This window comes from Alosa alosa, chromosome 5, assembly GCF_017589495.1.
Source record: "Alosa alosa isolate M-15738 ecotype Scorff River chromosome 5, AALO_Geno_1.1, whole genome shotgun sequence".
NCBI lineage: Eukaryota > Metazoa > Chordata > Actinopteri > Clupeiformes > Clupeidae > Alosa > Alosa alosa.
Genome location: NC_063193.1, coordinates 27217239 through 27236419, shown reverse-complemented (window position 1 = coordinate 27236419; position 19181 = coordinate 27217239). Strand labels below are relative to the sequence as shown.

At 41.9% G+C, this 19181-nt stretch overlaps 1 protein-coding gene across 7 annotated transcripts; it reads left to right on the top strand.

Annotated features, from left to right (window-relative positions):
• The first annotated feature begins 1921 nt into the window (after window positions 1–1921).
• On the top strand, window positions 1922–8866 carry asphd2 (aspartate beta-hydroxylase domain containing 2). Of its 7 annotated transcripts, none has more exons than XM_048243563.1 (5): window positions 2713–3156; window positions 4440–4670; window positions 4951–6125; window positions 6714–6827; window positions 7506–8866. In XM_048243563.1, exons 3-5 carry the CDS (start codon window positions 5237–5239, stop codon window positions 7613–7615), a joined length of 1113 nt encoding a protein of 370 aa, XP_048099520.1. In that variant the 5' UTR covers window positions 2713–3156; window positions 4440–4670; window positions 4951–5236; the 3' UTR covers window positions 7616–8866. The 7 variants fall into 7 exon arrangements, with proteins under 7 accessions (XP_048099515.1, XP_048099520.1, XP_048099519.1 ...); XM_048243562.1 differs by having other exon boundaries at window positions 4776–6125; XM_048243558.1 differs by lacking the exon at window positions 2713–3156 and adding an exon at window positions 1922–2177 and having other exon boundaries at window positions 4440–6125.
• The last annotated feature ends 10315 nt before the right edge of the window (window positions 8867–19181 follow it).

Genomic DNA, 19181 nt, shown 5'->3' with positions numbered 1-19181 from the left:
TTTAATCTTTTACCCAGTGGAGAAAGTTACAATGCAAAGACAAAAAAGAGTGTCCTGGGCAGCCGTGGCCTACTGGTTAGGGCTTTGGACTTGTAACCGGAGGGTTTCCGGTTCGAACCCCGACCAGTAGAAAAGGCTGAAGTGACCTTGAGCAAGGCACCTAACCCCTCACTGCTCCCCGAGCACGGGATCAAAAGAGTATATATACTTATACCTATACTTAAGTGTCACCATCTTCTTCCCACTTCTGATCAAGGCCGTAGCCAGGATTTTTCAAATACCGAGGTCAAGGGGCGTCGGTAGAAATGTTGCCCCCCCCCCCCATTTTGCCAACAACCATATATTTGTTCAGATTATAACATGTTTTGTTTATAACTTGAACCAACACACTTTTCCACAATATTATTTTTTTTAGATGCACCATCTGAGCCTTTTCCCAAATTGGCTTTGGATATTTATACTGGACCCTGCTCCATCTGTTATTAAGAATGAGCTGCTTCTCCTCATCAGTGTAGCAAATGTTGCATAATTTGCAGGGTCATAGGCTGCAGATCTTGTAGGCTACCTTCTGACACAGTCATGGCCGTAGCTACCATAGAGGACACCGAGGTCATGTCCTCGGTATTTTTTCGTTTCATTTATTAAGTAGGCCTAGCCGACGAGACAATTATCTTTGCATCAACTTTGCATGATAGCCGACTCGACTCTACTTTCGTTTTGACATGTCCTAGGTAGGCTATCGCGGAGTGTGTCCTAAACTAATTAAAGGAACCATATGTAAGATTGTGGCCAAAACTGGTACTGCAATCACTTTCAAATTACTGTAGAGCGGTGTATCCCCTCCCCCTCCCCCCTGACTCGAGGTTGCCAACCCACATGCCGAAAGACTACTGACTTTGTTATTAGTAGATAGGTGGAGAGTGGCGCATCAGGCCAAAACACAACATGACATGACAAAACAAAACACAACATCAACATCAGTTGAGGGCTGCAACTTCACTTTTTAAATGACAAAGCCTGGCCGGTCTACTATTGTCAGTGATTTAAGTATTTGAAATGAACATGATTTCTTAATGTCTAGTGACATATCAGGGCCATTTTATGATTAATTGAAATACATTTCTTACATACGGTTCCTTTAACGAACGCAACGCAGCTCACATAGTTTAAAAATAAACTTCAAAATAAACTTGACGTCTTGTTAATTTCTGCCAATAGGCTAATCTTAATTCACCTGACCTGAACAAAGGCTGTCACAAAGTTAACGTTTTGGAAAGCCAGCAGAAGAGCAGACATAGAAGGAGGGAAGGTGAGACATGTAGGCCTAGGGCTACCAATGAGATGCTAAATAATGAAAATGTACAGTATGTTGAAATTCAGTGGAGATGCAGTTAGCTAACCTGCATTGAAAACGAAGCTATATGAATGTTATATAGGATGGATAATGTTGTGAAGGATATTATCTCATGGCAGAAATATTAGGCTACCTTTTGTCAAATTATATCAATTATTGTTCAGTAATTTAGAGACTTGTTGTTTTAAGAAATCCAACACAGGAGACAGGGGATAGAAATCAGGCAGTTGAGAAGAAAGAGGAGAAGAGGGAAATGATAGGTGAAGGGCCTTCCCAAGTGAGAGTCTCTCTCTCTCTCTCACACACACACACACACACACACACACTTCCACCAATCCATGTTTCTTGAGAACTTTACCACAAAATCGTCAGTTTTTTCTTGAGAACTTGACATCATCCAATCGGAATACATGGAACCAATTATGTTGGGGCCTTTCTGCCTTCAACATATTTCTCAAAAAGTTGCCTAATGCATAAAGGATTTTCCCGTAGGTTTTCCTCGGTGCCGCTCTCTCGCAAAGCATCACGGGATCTTAGGCTCTTCCTTATTTCAAGTAGCTTACAATTGTTGCAATGGTCACTTGTTACATTGTACGCCGTCTATGCGTAATCGTGACCAAAATCGTCAGAATGTAGGCTAACTGTGTAGTAAAATGGGTTAAATGTAGCCTATTGAAACAGTTTTACCAGCAAGCTAAGTAATACACAATGTGGTTCGGCAGTTAAAATGAGTTTGCACCAGTGTACCAGTGTACGATGATCATTCCCCGCGTGTTGCACTGCGGCGCTTACTAGCCGTTGCAGTATGTGGTCAGCAACACAGGTATCGTAACACCCCCAATTATCACCACTTTTGTTCAGAAATTCTAAAACAACGATGTTTTTTAACACTTCAAAATAACATTTGCTAAATTAACCTGACATTTTTCATTAGCCATAGGTGTGTAGATTTGAACAAAATCTGGTTTGTCAACGGGAGCATTTACTGCCTGAAATATCCGATTTTGTTTACCACGCTCGGAGTTATAGTGCTGGCCTGATGGGTTGCCTATTTACACCGTTTCAACGGCACATGAACGGTTAGACCGAGAATTCTCGTCGTGAAATTAAAATTCCACTGGAGCTCCAAGCGGTTGTGTACACGCAGCCTTACAACACTGTCTACAGCTCTTTGAGTCACGGTAAAATGTCATTTTTGGTACATAGCTAATTTAGATACACCTATGGTGTGGGTGGTTGCGTTTCTTTAGGAGTCTGCTGTCTTGGTTTGTATAGAAATTGATATTAAGTGACACATACACGCAAGACGGTGGAAATACGGGACCGACGGTAATAGGGGGAGTTACGATAGGTGGAAAGGACTTGACTGACAGTGTGGTTGACCCAGTAAGCAGGGGAAGATTTTCAAAATGAGTTGACTAGTTTTCTGACATATTCACCAAAGCTATCACATTTTGAATTACTAGGCTACTACTTTTTTTTAATCGGGCAGTTGCATAATAATAATAATTATAATAATAATGTATTATTATTGTTATTATTATTATTATTATTATATTAATCATAATGGCATACAAAGGAATTTCGTTAGGTAATCTGATTTATATAATATCACACCGTGTAATGTTATGGGATTAAGATGAGAGTGGGCCGTGGATCTCGGAGCATCTGTCGTGTTTTTTGATTGTGTCATCGACACAATGGACGACGAATGACAGCGTTTACCATGGCGAGAGAGACTGGGAGAGCTGCCCTGCGTGTTCCAGTGGAGAGGAAAGACGTGTTGATGCAAAGATAAGAAGGTGAATGCAGAAACCATTCGTTTTTGTTTATGAAAGTCGTTCGTTCTGTTCGGTGAGGTGAGACGCATTTTCTTATTTTATCGTAACGCGTCTCCGAGTTGGCTTGATTTCTGCAATCGTGGCTTTCCGCTTTGCTCTTCTTTTGATGGCCGCACAGACGTGGAAGTTGTTGTATAAAGGTGTCTTGGACGTTGCTAGCCAGTATGGACGGGCGGGGTACACTCAATGGTTGTCTTGTTGTTGGTGTTGGCTTTGAATCCATTTTTACTGTAAAGTTAGCTCGAGTTTATCTCTGTTGACTTGGCCTTTGTGTGATATGCTTCCCAGGAAGACAACAACACGTCACAATCGATTAGCCATACCGTCTATCTGTCGATGATTTGCGTTCATTAACCTACAGTCATTGTTTACCCTCTTGAGTGTTGCAGTATGATGGCGTACACGGGGTCTGGTCTAGCCTACTGGATTTATCGATGTGCAGAACGCCCGGGCGTCTGAGAGTGCGTGGGAGTTCCCCCTGCCGTTTCTATGTATTTGGCCTGTAGGCTATTTGTACCCATTGTTTACCCATTTGTAGATGTTATGGTGCCTTTTTGTCTCAGTCTATTTGATTTTTGTCTTGTCCGATGTTGAGTTTGAATCATCGTTAGATGTTTGATTGTGGTTGAGCCAATTTGCTACGTTTAATTGGTGTGTGTGTGTTAGGTTATATGTCAGGTTGTGTTTTAAACTGCAGCACTGATAGTCGGGTGACTCATGATATTGTACTGTGCAGTGCGGAGGAGGCAACTGATTTTCAAATGTAATGTCAGGCTGTGCTGCAGTCCTTGTCTCTTGTCTCAGTCACATATTTAAACTGCTGTGTGTGTTGACTGTCAAAGGAGGGTGTGAATATCACTGGTTGTGTGTGTGTGTGTGTGTGTGAGAGAGAGAAAGAGAGAGTGCCTTCAATAGGTCACTTCATGTGTATCTCCCTCTTTTTAGTACACCTCAAGAGCTCTATTGTGTGCTGTTTTCTTAAATCGCTTTCTTTTTCTCCCACTCTTTGCTGTTCCTCCTACTCAACTCTATATTTCTCTCTCTGTTTCTCACCTCCTTCCCACACACTCTCACACACACACACACACTCACACCCACACACACACACTCACTCACTCACTATACTCCCTCTTTCTCCTTTCGCTCACTAACACACTCCCTCCCTCAACCCTCTCTATTTCTCCCGCTCCCTTACTCCAACATCTCTCTCTCTCTCTCTCTCTCTCTCTCTCTCTCTCATGCAGAGTTTGATGCCCTGTGGTCTGCTGTCCCCGCACATTTGTCTAAACGGGCAGAAAGGGAACAGCTGAATTGCCACAGTAGTTCCCTGCCTGACACTTCGGACCCTCCTGGACTCTAACTCTCCTGTGTGTCCCGTTTTCCTGCCGATGGGTCACATTCTCCTTCTGTTCGACTGACGGCATCTAGTACACTCTTCTTCATCTGACTCTGTTTGGAATCAACCCTCTTCTGATGTGAGCAGCCACACCGCGTATGGGTGTATAGGTGTGAGTTACAAATAGTTTATGTGTAGTGAAGGAGTTTGACTGTGGACCTTCTGTTGAACGGTCCCATTCCAGGACTTTCCTCAACTGGATCCAATAACATTATCTACCTGAAGTCGCTGTGCTTCCCATTGTTAGGGAAGATTGGAGCTTCTCGTCTTCCTTCCAGGAGGTTATATCACCCTAGAGGGTTCTTCTGTGTGGTCTGAAAGTGCAGGAGAGCTCAACACAGGCTTCTCTGGTCTTCCAGGCTGAAGATTCGCTCACTGCCTCCGAGGAGGAAAGATGAGGGCATCATCAGACTGAAGTCCCGTCAGCCATCCTTGGGGATTGGAGACTGCGGCAACCTTTTCAGCTCGTCTTTGCCAGCTTGTGTGTGTGTGTGTGTGTGTGTGTGTGTGCACAGGTGAGGTAGAGCCAGCTAAAAATCCCAGCATGAATGTATGAGTTGCAGACATACAGAACAGTACAAGTGTGTTTGACTGAGCATGTGTGTATGTCTCTGTGTGTGAGCGTTCTCCTCGCTCTCTGTGAAAATGGACTGGTCACTGGAGAGGATGCGTGAACTTGTGGCCGGTGGCATGCAGTCAATGCGTGAGTGTGAGTCCAGCGTGCTGGGCACTGTCCTGTGCCTGGCGCTACTCTTCGTGTGGTACTGCTACCGCGTCGGGCGGGAACAGAGCATGCCAAGCCTGCGAGGCGCCTACGGTGTGGCCGAGAACCGACGCGGCAGCCTGGCAGTGCCGGGCCGCGTCGGCTCCCTTATGCCCTCGGACGGAGCTGGTCTGGGGAGGGGCACCAAGGGGCGGCAATGCTCCGGCGAGGAGCTGAACGGCTTCGCTTACTGCCAGTCGCCCGAGTGCTTCCGCTGCACGCACGCCGGTGAAGGGCTCAACCAGAGGCTCTACCACAGCCTGCAGGACTACGCCAAGCGCTACACCTGGGCGGGCATGGGCCGCGTGCACAAGGGCGTGCGCGACCAGGGCCGCTACCTGCTCTCGGGGCGGCCCTCCATCCAGAAGCCGGAGGTCTTCTTCCTGCCAGACCTGCCCTCGGCGCCCTTCTTCTCGCGCGACGCACAGAAGCACGATGTTGAGCTGCTTGAACGGAGTTTCCCTGCGCTGCTAGCAGAGTTCGAGAGCGTCTACCGGCTGCCCCCCACTGCCACGTCCTCCTCGCTGCCACCGGGATGGAAGGCCAACAGCACGCCACGGGGCCAATGGTGGACCTTCTACCTGGTGAACCAGGGCACGCCTCTCGCCGTCAACGCCCGACGGTGCCCGCGCGCCTGGAGGGTCCTGGGACAGCTGCGCACCTTCGTTGCCAACAACGTGTTCGGCAACGCTTGCTTCTCGGTCATCACGCCGGGGGCCGCTATCGCTGAGCACTATGGCCCCACCAACGTGCGCCTGCGCTGTCACCTGGGTGAGTCACACACATACACACACACACTGAGGTACCAAAGAAGGAGATAGCCGACTGCATGCATGCACCGATGCCTTGTTTAGCTTTCATATGATTTAGAACTATAGTAGTGTTACTGACACTCATCTCTGTACACTTACATGTTCAAAGCCAGTCTGAAGAAACCCCATTGTTATATTACGCCTATACCAGACATACTGGGGCGTGGCATTTACTCTCAGAATCACCATAATGTTGATGAAACACTCCAGCTTCAGTTTGTGGCTTTGGAATTGTTTTGTCTGATCGTACTACACATGACATGACAAACCTTTTGCCTCCTTCTGCACAATCCAAATCCAAGATCTTTCCAGACAGACAGAAAATGCTGCCTTGTCTCAGAGTGCATGTTCTTGTTAGGAGCTTGACATGGCAGCTTTCCCTGTTCTGAGCTGTGGGCTGAAGAATGTGATTGTGTACATTCTGCTGAGCTCACTCCCAGATTGATATGGAAATGACTGCCACTGGTATGAGCACTGCAGGGAAGGTCTATGGAGTGTGGATACTGTCCCGAGCTTTGTGGGAGTGACTCTGTGTGTGTGTGTGTAGGTCTGAAGGTGCCCGCTGGTTGTGAGCTGGTGGTTGGGGGAGAGCCGCAATGCTGGTCGGAGGGCAGCTGCCTGCTGTTTGACGACTCCTTCTTGCACACAGCCTTTCATGAGGGTAAGACACACACAGTCACACACTATCCCTCTCTCTCTGTCTCACTTACACACACATTCACATAATACTTTCATAAACACACACATACATGTTTCATAAACATACTGCGCACAGAGGCACACTCACTCACACACCTACACACACACACACACACACACACACACACACACACATTAGTAGCTCAAGAGGGACACGTATAGCAACATTTCAGTTCCCCCCTGTGCCCACACACACTCTAGCTGTTGAAGTACTGAGATCATCTCACCATACCAGTACAGCTACAACATGGTATTGGAACACGCTAGAGGTGGAGAGATGGACAGCATCTAACAAATTCTTAATTATTCTTTGGTAACTGTACCAGAAAGATTATGTACATGATTTGTTTGAGTGTGACAGAGACAGGGAAATTAAAGTGCCAAATGATGATGACTGTTTAGATATGGAAGTGAATAAAAACCATCAGTTATAGAAAGCATCAGATGCAACGTCATTGATTTTTATCAGCCAAATTGTTTATTGTCTAAAAACATGCTTATAAGCTTGGCAGTTGAATGAAAATGACTTTCCTTGTTTTTGTTTCCATGTATGTATGTATGTGTATTTTTCCTCTTTTGTAATGTTTTGACATTGAACAGATGTCATCTATTCTTTTTCATGATCCAATATTTATTTTAGGCACCGCAGAGGACGGCCCAAGGGTGGTCTTCATGGTGGACCTCTGGCACCCAAATGTGGCAGCTGCTGAGAGGCAGGCCCTGGACTACATCTTCAGTCCTGGACACTGAGCGAGAGAGAGTGAGTGAGTGAGAGTGAGAGGGCAAGAGTGTGAGAGAGAAAAGTAGAGAGAGAGAGAGAAAGAGAAGGTGAGAAAGAATGAAAGAGATGGTGTAAAAGCCTTGGTGCCTCATGTATGGGTGAGAAACTATAAAACCTGTGAGAAAGCCAAAAAAGCATTTATAGAGGTCAAAAAGAGAAGGGTTAGGAGAGATTGTAAGGAGGGAAGTTGTGAAAATGAGGCCAGTTTGAAGGGTTATGTTTGTTATGCGTAGTCCCACCACCCACCTCACCCCCACTGTTTATACTGCAAGTGTACATAAAGTATCCTTCTCTGACATGATATACACACCCACCTGCTGTGTCCATCCCTTTGGCCAGGGCTTTTCGGAACAAACATTTTGTACTGAATGTAAATGTTTGCAGATTGACCAATCAAAAAAAGTGTTTTCATCTGCCCTGTGGTATACCTTTAGTTAACCCAGAGAAGCTAGTACACAGCTCAACAGTGCTGTTGTTACATCGTCCTACTAGCTGACCTGTTTGTACAGAAATGCTTGGTGCAAATTAGCTGTTTTCTGGTTCCTTTTGTAAGCAGTAAATAAAAAATAAATTGGCAGAACACTAGCACAGGTGATCCAGTGGTACATTTTATGACAGGCGAGTTCAACTGATGATGAACTACTTCTTCAAGACCAAAACATGGCATTCAAATGGTACTTTACAGGATAGCGTGGTTGGATTTGGCACATGGGGGTGTGATTTTTGTAACCCTGTTTAGACTACTGGGTAACCTCTGTATTTTCTGACCACTTAGTTATTGAGCAAGGTTACAAGGAGTGAGGGTGGGTCTGTGTGTTTGTGCGCAGTTTTCACTGCTTTCTACTTTGGTACATTTAAAATGGAGCACAGCGTATACTTGACACATTTTTAAAAGTTTACAATTGTTACAGTTCTTAAATGGGCTAGATTTTAACTCTTAATTGTTCCGTATTTTGATCAGTCTTCTCTAAGTACCAGCTGATTGCATCTTTTTGTGGTATTGATACATTCCTTTTGTAAAAAAAATAATTAAAAAATCAGTTGTTTGATGATGTGGTTCAAGTAACAAGTGATTTTCTTTTATTTTGTTTTGTGTTTCTTTGCCGTTGCAAATCAATCCTCAGATTTTTCTCTTCAGTCAGTATTGTGCCATAATCTCACTTGGAAAAAAGTCACAGTTTTATCAGTAGGTTGAATAAAAAGTGTTGCCTTTACACTCATTTCAGGATGTGTTTCATTTGTTGTTGTTTTTATTTGTTGTGTCAGACTACAGGAATACCAAAATCAGAAAAAGGACCAGTCACTCTCTTATTAACAAATACAGAAGGCATTACGTTTCTGCACATCAGAGACCACATTATGCAGGAACATTTGTTCATAACAGAAGGCTATATCTACTAGCAGCCTCTTAAATGAGAGAAAAACATACACCAAGACACGACAACAGCAGAAGTTTCCCGCTTCATCGGTGGTACGAAAAGATCAGAAGATCAGCTCAGAAGTTCTCTGAATGTCTTGTAAGCAATAGTGCAATGGTGACTTGAGAAGTGCATAATAAGTGTCAATAGCTATTGGTAACCAGGATTAGCCTTTGCACACACACTATCCTGATTTTGTGGCCTAATTCTAAATGTTAAAAGTGAGGCTTTCCCCAGGCAAAGGCATGATGTTATTATAAGACCATTGACCCTGTTACTTTCTTCAACCTGTACCCTGATTCTGTTGCTATTGCCAGATAGACGGAGACCAGTAAGTCAAGTTGGGTGCATGATTTTAATGATCTTGTGTCCTGCGGTGTTGAAACGAGATCTGTTTGAGATGTGCCATCTTTTTTATCTGCTTAAAAGAACTGCAGCTCTTCATTAGATGACAGCTTGCTTCTGCATCACTTTGGAAACGATTGAAGTTGTCATTACAGCTGCATGCTTTGATGCCCCCCTTGTGGTATCTGCCTAATCAGACATGGGCAATACTGATTGCACACTATCACCTCTAGTATTTTAAATATCTCATCTCACTGAAGACAGGCAGTGTGAGACACCAAAGCCAGTCATTTTTTTCATATTATATTGTCATAATTATTTACCTAATAGAATTTCATGGCATTCATGTGATCTGCCCAGAAGGTATTTAAACGGTTAGGAGACACTAACTTTTGAAGGCAATATCCAGGTCATTTGTTAAAACATGCCTATTGTTTTTTTTTTTTAAGATTAGGCTACTGTATTAATTTAGTTGTTTTATTAAAAATTGAAGAGAAATTCATCACAATGTATGGGACATTCCAGGATTTTGGTACATTTCAGGGGTGGCCACTTCTGAAAAATTGATCTTCAATTTGATCATTTTTAGTCATATATTTATTAACTACAGGTAATAGACTATCAAAAAGTTTGATTCGTCAAGCTCAGGTATCAAAGCAGTTTTTTTCAATTAGATGCTTAAGTTGGTACTCTACAGTAACAGGGTTGCGAGTAACAGGGTTGCAAATCTAGGCTAAGTTGTGGTTTACCCCAGGAACAGATGCTAACTGTAAAATTTAGCTATGTATACAAGATCAAGGACAAACATGGTTATATAAGTATATAAAGTAAATTTCGACTCTACTCAATATTAGTCGTACAATATGAGTAACAGAGTTGCGTTCACTGAGTGACAAACGCAACTTGGACAAACATATTTGGGAAAAAAACCTGAAAATTGTTAGAGCACTTACCTTTGGTCTTGCCATGTGAGCAGAAAATGTCCTTGTGTTGTAACTTCCTTTGTGCCAGTAGACAAATATTTTTAGCTCTTTCTCTGCCAGGTAAAATTCCTTATGGTAACAGGGTTGAGCGCATGTTGTGGGACACAACTTAATAGCATAAAACATTTGAGATTTAAGTGGTGGGACAGGAAATGTATCAAAATCCTGGAATGTCCCGTATAGGAATGCCTTTTATTATTGATAAAACATGGACAAACAACATTTGAACTCACAAATATTCCACATCCACTATAGATGAAGAACCTATAAAAAAGAACATAAGAAAACAAACTTTTAGTTCATTTACTCGAAATAAAAGTTTGCTATATCACCTATGAATGCAACAAATGGGTAAATGGACATCGGCTAACATTAGCTAAAAGCTAACCAACATGTGCTGCTATGGTTAGCTAAACTGTCTACAGACAGAAACACCAATTTCAATGATAAAGTCTGAATTAAACTAAGTAGCACCAATACAAGTATATTTACACGAAAACATATGTGATATTGTTATAATCTGCCATACACACCCATTGGAAGCTACCATGAGCTAACTGTCCGAAAGACTACTAGCATGCTAACAACAAAGCTAATGTTACCTTTGTTTTCTCCGGTTGTAAGTTAATCACGTAAACAAACATTCAGCTAACTATTGGTCAAACTGAACATAATTTTCGGTTATTTCATCAGAATTTTAATTTTTCAACAAGTTCATCAGAAAGTTCACCCACCATTTAATGTAGTAGCCTATTTGTCACAGCAGCAAGACACAGTCATTCATGTCTGTGTGGACTGAGAAGCAGGAGGAATGGTTGGGCAGAATTTTTATTAGACCCCTCCTCTGCCTTGCAAAAACATAACATTTATCGTTGTCTCTGCTTAACATGATCAGTGCACTGTAAATTTCACTTAAACAGTACAATCAACTCATTTCTTTTAGTTATGACATAGAGTTTTCACAAAACACACAAACATTAGTAGTGACCACCTAACATATTTATTACAACTAAATCTGGGTTTAGAGTGTATGAGATAATTTAGTCCAAATTGCATGCGTCACAGCACCTGCACAGTAGGCGTACATTTAACACAGTACCAGATGAGTTTATCCTTAACACCGTATTGACTTGTTTTTGTATCACCATATGATACAACAACATGAGTCACATAAAAACCCTCATGACTGAGCCTTGTGGTAAAGTGAGGTGTATAATCAGATGCTATCTGTCAGAATATGAATCACTTGAGCAGATTCCAATGTGCTGCACTACCCGATATAAACAAAAGAGGGAGCTAGTGAGTCACAGTCCATTGGCATGTGTCGCTATGGAAGCCTGCAGCCATAGGCATTCTGATTAGGAGACGCAGCACTCAAAATATTCTCCCATAGAAATGTATGGGGTGATCATAGACTAAAAAATATCGTGATTCGTGAAGCCTTGCGCAAACGCTGTTCTGCCCGAAATAGATGTCTGATACGTTCCCAAAAAGTGTTACAATATGGCCCTTTGGACTTTGCTACAGCTAAGCAAGCATTTACATGTATTTTGCTTGCAGTCTTGAAGACTGTTCCAAGTTTTCTGACAGGCAATTGTGTTTTAGTATTTAAAATCTCTAGAATTGCATAGCCTACATATCTATCATCTCTATCTGAGGTATAATAAAATGCATGATAGAGACTCGATTTCAATCATTGACTACCAATAGGCCTTATTTATTTCAATGTTTTATAAAAGGGTTAACAAGTTTGGGACTTGATTTGAGTAGGCCTATTAGATTAGATTAGATTAAACTTTACTGTCATTGTGCAGAGTACAAGTACAGACAACGAAATTCAGTTTGTGTCTAACCAGAAGTGCAAAAAAGCAGAAAAGCGCAATGTGATATACAAAGCATAGACAAGTGGTGCATAGACAGGACAAGAAATATAGTGCAGTGTAGACAGTATACAATTGTTTTGCAGAAGGTGCGAGTAGTATAAATTAAATATAAATATGTGCAGTGTTTTAGCAGTTACCTTATAATAGCAGAATAAATATGGCTATGTAATATGAACAATGTATACACTGTAGTGGCAGTACCATTATTAGTAAGAACAATACAGATATATGCATGTACAGAATATATTACAGAAAAACTGAATAAATATGGATATTTAGTATGAACCATATAGACAGATATGTACAGTATGTACAGCTATGTGCAGTGTGGTAGCAGTACAATTGTAGTGCAGAAACAGTAACATTATAATAGTATTAAGAATAAGAATGTATGTGCAGGATGAAAAACTGTAGAATATGGCTATGTATTAGGGGTGTGAATCTCTCATGTAAAAGACGATACGATTCGCATCTAGATACATGGGCACGATTCGATACAAGAAAAGATACATGTTTATAAAAAACGATTCGGTGCGATGTGATTCGATGCAATTCAATGCAGTTCAAGAATAGAAAGCATTCTGAAAGATTTTTTATCATTTGCTCATGGTGCACATTAATTTTATATTATCAATTATCATGGTCATGGTTGTCAATTAGGCAAAAAAATGTGTGAATATGATTATCTAAACTGAGGTTTGTTTCATATACTGTATTGAAATGAAAAAAAGAATAGTCTACATTTCAGTCAAACACAGCAGCCAAATACAACATAAAAATACATTTTTATAGACTTTACAGATTTTATAGAGTTATATCTATATGCCACAAGTCTGAGTGAATAAGAACAAAATCATTGCCTAGTAATTTGTGCATCGTTTTAGCAGCAAGGGCCAAAGAGAGCTGTTCTAGAATCTTTGATTGGAACCCTTCTTGGTTTAGCACCAGAACCTGAACAAATGACACTAATAATGACACCTCTGCAAGAACACCGCAGACCTTGTGATCTGATGTTACATCCAGGGTGTTCCTTTGTTACAACCTAACCTACCCCACCCTTGGGGTACACATGCTGGGGTATGTAGCTAGACAAAAGAAGCACAAACATGCCCCACAATGTGATGTGCTTTATAACGAAGTGTACTGACATAAAATAATAATTCAGAACACGGTGTCTCACTCTCTCTGATTACTCAAATGTACTTTCTGTTTGATTGAGGAGTTTCCCCAGTGTGTGTGTATTCACAGGGATAGACAGTACTTATGATATATGTATTTAAGATAGGTATTTCAAATACAAAATAGTATTTTGTCATTTGTATTTTACTGGGTTGAAGAAAATGGCTTCATATTTTGTATCAAAATACTTTATAGGTGTGTATTTACCAACATATTAAAGTAAAACCAATACTATCATGACGTGATGACATCATAAATGTGCAAAACAATGAATGTAGCCTCTGTCTGGTGCTGATTTAGTAATGTCCCCAGACGTGTTGTGATCAGAATATTGAGATTCATGAAGATGAGTATGCAGTGATGGGCAAGCTACTTAGAAAATGTGGTAACACTTTTTTTACGGTAAGGGGACATAAGTTATCATGAATTCATTCATTATTTATGAATGACTTGATTCCTAATTCATAATGATGTGCCCAATGTACCTAATGCTTAAGTTGATATGTTGTTGTATGAGGTCACGAATGACAGACTATGAACTTATGTCAATTTCTGATGATTCATGAGATATAAGGTATGAAATACATAAATCATGAATTCATTTATGCATGATGAATTCATGAACCCTTACTGTAAAGTGTTACCGAAAATGTAGCTTAAATTAAGCTTTGAGGAGAAATCCGGCAATTTAAAAAGTACTGTGCAAAAGTCTTAGGCACTTTACATGTTTTGCTTCTGTAATGCCATATTGTTTATTTCTCACTCTCACTCATAATTAAAATATGATTAGGGAACACAGGAAATATGTACACAGTATTTAAATAGAATTAACTACATTTAAATGAAATGTAGTTTTTGTTCTGATACTATTGTTCTGCCTACCTGTTCTGCCATTGGATTTGTTGTTTTAGAAGTGTTATAATGACCAGTCACCCAAGGGGGAAGCTCTTGACGGAGCTGTTATCCGAAGTGGAGACAAAGTGGATGAGCCTCCTTAAACATACTGTACAGCTTGCCTCATCCAGGCTCTTTGAATAGAAATCTTTGGCCATGCTTTTTCCACTTTAGGTGCAATGAACTCTTCCAGCTGTAGCTTTTCAATAAGATCTTCGATCTGTCAAAGTGTCATCATCTCCTTCCCACTTCTGATACCAATGTGTCAGAGCAGAACCAGTACCAGTACCAACCGGCTTCAGTTAGAACAGCCAGGCACCACTACACTCTGGGGGCTTGAACATGGGGGCTCAACATGACCCCAGAGAGTAGCACTGTAGCTGCCTGGAAGCTCTAACTATTAGCTGCAGTAACTCGAGCTAGGTAAAACCGATTGTTTTCGGGGGGGGGGTTCGTACCGACAGAACTTGTGACATCAAGAAACTTAGATCTAAATGAAGAATCACCAGATTTCTCCTTTAAAAGTAGCTCATAGAGTAGCTTGTAGCTTAGCTCATTACATTTTGCCCATCACTGATGAGATTGTGCAATATGTGCAAGATGCAAGATGAGAAAACGCGCTATATAAATAAAAGTGACTTGACTTGAAAAAGGTGAGTAGGTTGCTCACAAAGACTCAATACACTCCCTCTCTCACACCAATTTCAAGTTTCTTGAGAACTTTACCACAAAATCATTAGTTTTTTCTTGAGAACTTTAATCATCCAATCGGAACACATGGGAACAGTTATTTGTTGGACCTTCAACATATTTCTCAAAAAGTTTCCTCATGTAGGCCTATCATGTTTTGACCAGGCGCAATGGCCACAACATAGAATGACAAAAAAGTCAATTGGGCTCGTTTTGTCTAGGGGTTTATTTAAACAATGGGGTAAATTACAAAACAACAGAAAAAGGGAGTTTAACTATAACAGAATAAGACCAACACAAGAAGACCAACAATAGGCGTGGTAGCGGAACACAAGTCTTTCTCGACTGCATGCATGGAGGTATTAGGCGTGTTCGACTTCGACTGAGTCTGACTTGGTCTGGCTTACTACGTAAACGTGATCTTCAGAGCCTAGCCTGGAGGAGCTACAACAGAGGGCAGCTCATCCCGGACAGACAGGCTACAGTCTGCCTGACGTGACTCGCGGGAGACATCGCGGAATGTTGTTTGCAATAAACACAGCAGAACTTTCATTCTTACTCATTAAAATGATGACTGACGAAATAAATTCTTATGTAGTTTAAATAAACCACTGTTGTCATACAGTTAACAGGCCTGCATTGTAGCACATAAATTCAATATCAAGTGTTTCCCCTTTATGTGTGTCTATCTATTTAGCCAACAGCAGAAAATAACAGAATATCCAAACGTTTTCAGTAGGCTAGCCTACCATTGTTGCAGAAATCACGTATGAGAAGGTATCCCTTCGATTTCTGTTTATTTTCGCATATTCCAACATAAGGAAGCAGCATGAGACTCCCGTCATAATCGTCATGAGGACATTCCTCCCAAATGGCCCTATCCGTCTTTGAACTGGCGTCATGAGGGCGTGTTTCAGCTCGTGCAGCTTCGTGGAAGGCAACTGCAAGATCTGTCTGCAGGCTAAGACTCCCTTGATATTTTAAGGTCATGTGACATGGTGTCCGCGGTGGTAAGTCCCTCCCGGCTGACAGAAGTCGGACAAAATTTCTAACCAGTAAGCATTGCGTCCATCCCAGTGTGCATTGTGTTCAACCCAGCATGCATCACATCAAGTCAGATCTGCACAGATCTGCCGCAAGTCGAACTCGCCTAATATATATAACTGGAGAGAGTGACTAAATCCCGCCCTCCATACAAATAAATGGTGGAGGCTAGGCTAGTAAATCCGGCCAATTCATAGTCAACGCCATCTTGAACACTGGGGTTCGGATCCAGCGCCAGTCGGCTCTGACCATGCGCCAAGTTACAAAGCTGGAAATGACGCATGGACCAACGTCGTGGCGATAATGCACATAAAGTCCTTGCCTCATAACACGAAGAAGAAAAAGTTGCTCGGGAACGCGCATGGAGTCCAAGTGGAGTCGCCCTGAAGCGCAACTTAATTTCATTCATAACACAGCGGCTCTAACTAAGAGCGGTCTGCCTGCTGTCCTGCTGCAAATATGCATTCGAACATTACCTGAAATATCCGTAGTCAAACTATAAATAAACTATTCGGTTTTTAGTGCCAAATGTAGCGCATTTTTACAGTCTATGATTAGTTTGTTTTTTATTTTATTGTTTGCCATCTCATAGCGGGTGCTCTAAACATATTCTAGCGTTGGCCCATGACCAAATCAAGCCAATAATAGCCAGTAGCCACAATAATGACTGGAGCCAGAGCCCTCAATAGCCACCCTGTTTTGAATATAATATTGAAGATATTCAATATTATTGAAGATAGTATTGAAGATAACGCACAGAGCGGTCAGCCTGAAGCGGACAATTCGTCCCCAACTTCGTCTAAAATGTGGTGTCTTTACTTTGAGTTGTACACGGCGGCAGATGGTAGGCTAAAGTAGCGGTTAAAGAGAATGTTGTCTGCGGACTCAGCAAAAACAGTTTACTTACGCATCCACGACATCAATCTTCGCGCTCACCTGTGGAGTCACCATCCAAATGAGGCAGCGGTGTCAGAGGCACAATAGACGGCCAGAGCATCGCCTGGCGTCCAACATCGTATGATTGCATACTTTCCATAAATCCTAAATTATGTCCAGGGTCTGCTTTGGCTGCAAAGCACAGGTATTTATTTGAGGTAGGCTTATTCGAGGCAGACCTTTATTTCTTACATTATGCGTTATTGTGAGACATGCGTTTTGTTTGGAAGCGGCATACCAGGCTATCAAAGCATGAGCGATTTTCGGTTTTGGTATGGGATTTAATTTACTTTTTGACTTTTATTATATAGTTAAATGTTGAGACTGATGGGCATTTAAATCTAGAGGGTATTTGATGATTACTGTAAAGTTTCGTGTAGTTGAAAAAGTGTTGGGATTTCCAGCTGTTTATTGCGAGACAAGGCCTTTCCTTTATTCATTGAACGTGCGCTGTGGTCTAATGGAAACCTTATTGCATTGCTAAGTAGCCTAAATTGAGTTTTTTTAATTATGCATGGTTCACTTTTTATGAAATTCGTAGGCTGGAATGCCTCGCGGCAATAATTGTGTTTAAATGTAGTAGCCTAGTGCTTCAGCCTCTGGTAAGCTCTAAAGGGGGCGGCTATACAGTAGGTTCAGAGCAACGTGTTGGAGTCCATGGTGTAACGAGACAAGGTCTTTATGCCGCTGTTGTGTAATTTATTGTTTTTAATCATGTTTAGGCTATGTTTGTTTGGGACAAACAACAACGAAACAAGATCAATACAATTTTCTTTATTTGTTTATTTGTCATATGATGGATAAACAACCATAATATGCACGTCTTCTCATAGGATCCTCAAGAAATACGCACTGAATAACGTTTGGCTGTAGCCACCGGATAGGTACCCGCCCACCAACATGTACGCGCATGAGAGCTCGTGCCCAACACGGATTTTCGTGCATGGAGCTGGTTCCAAATGCTCCATGCAGCGCCATATTTGAAAATGGCGTATGCTAACATGCCGAAGCTAATCTGCACGCTCTTGATCCCCTGACTGCGTGGCTGCACAGATATTTAAAGGGGTGGCTAGGCCCACTCCTAACAGGTCACACCTGCACACAATTAAGGAGACAGCAACAGTGAAGGAAACAGCACCACCAAAGGTAGTGGAGGGACGTAACAATCACTAAAGGGTTTTCCAACTGGGTTTTCCCAGGTTTTCCTCGGTGCCGCTCGCAAAGCATCACAAGATCTTGGGCTCTTCCTTATTTCAAGTAGCTTACAATTGTTGCAATGTTACATTGTACACCGTCCATGTATAATTGTGACCAAATTAGTCGTAATGATACCGTAGGCTACTGCATAGTAAAATGGGTTAAATGTGGTGTAACCCAGGTGGACACATAGGAATTTCATTATATTCCATAGTTTTCTTACTACCTTCATTAATGCAAACTATTTTCCTCTATACTACCTAACAACAGTCAGTAAGTAAGGCGTGTTTTTTTCTTATTGGTCAGAAAATAAAAAGACCGCGCCCACCCTGAGAGAGTCTAAAATTTTTCAGAGGGATTACGTGAAGACAAAAACAATAATTACTAGCACAGATTCAAAGTAAAGAAATAGCTTCATAGCAGTAGTTGCTACTGTAGTTCTAAAGAAGGGGACTTGTAAGGTGTGGATCTGTTTCGACCTCACTCTGACCGTCACTACAGTCTAAAAAAGGGAATGATCACCTTCGTTCTGCCTATCACCGAGACCATATGTCAACAAAGTCATGCCCATGACCTCCGGAAGCAGAACGACTTGAGCTTGTAAATAGCGGAGATTGCTCCCGGTTCAGTCTCTCACCTTGATCGCCTCATCTGAGACCTGTGATACGTGAGTCACGATACTTTCACTGCTTTCTTGCTTTGACTGTGTTTGTTAGTCTGCATGTGGCAGTAACCTGTTTTTTTTCAGGAAACCGTTTAACTTTGTTTAACTTTGTTTTAACTTGTTGGACGCCTTTCCTGAGTTCACCCCATACCGCACGGGCGGAGGGGCTAGTGTGAGCCTGCTGCCTGCGTTCGGCGCGACTGCGGGCTGCCGCTTTCAGTGTTATTTTGCTTTTGTGTGTGCCAGGTTTCCGGGTTGTTGTTTGTTAACTACTGTGTACCTTATCTGGCTGTTCGCGGCTA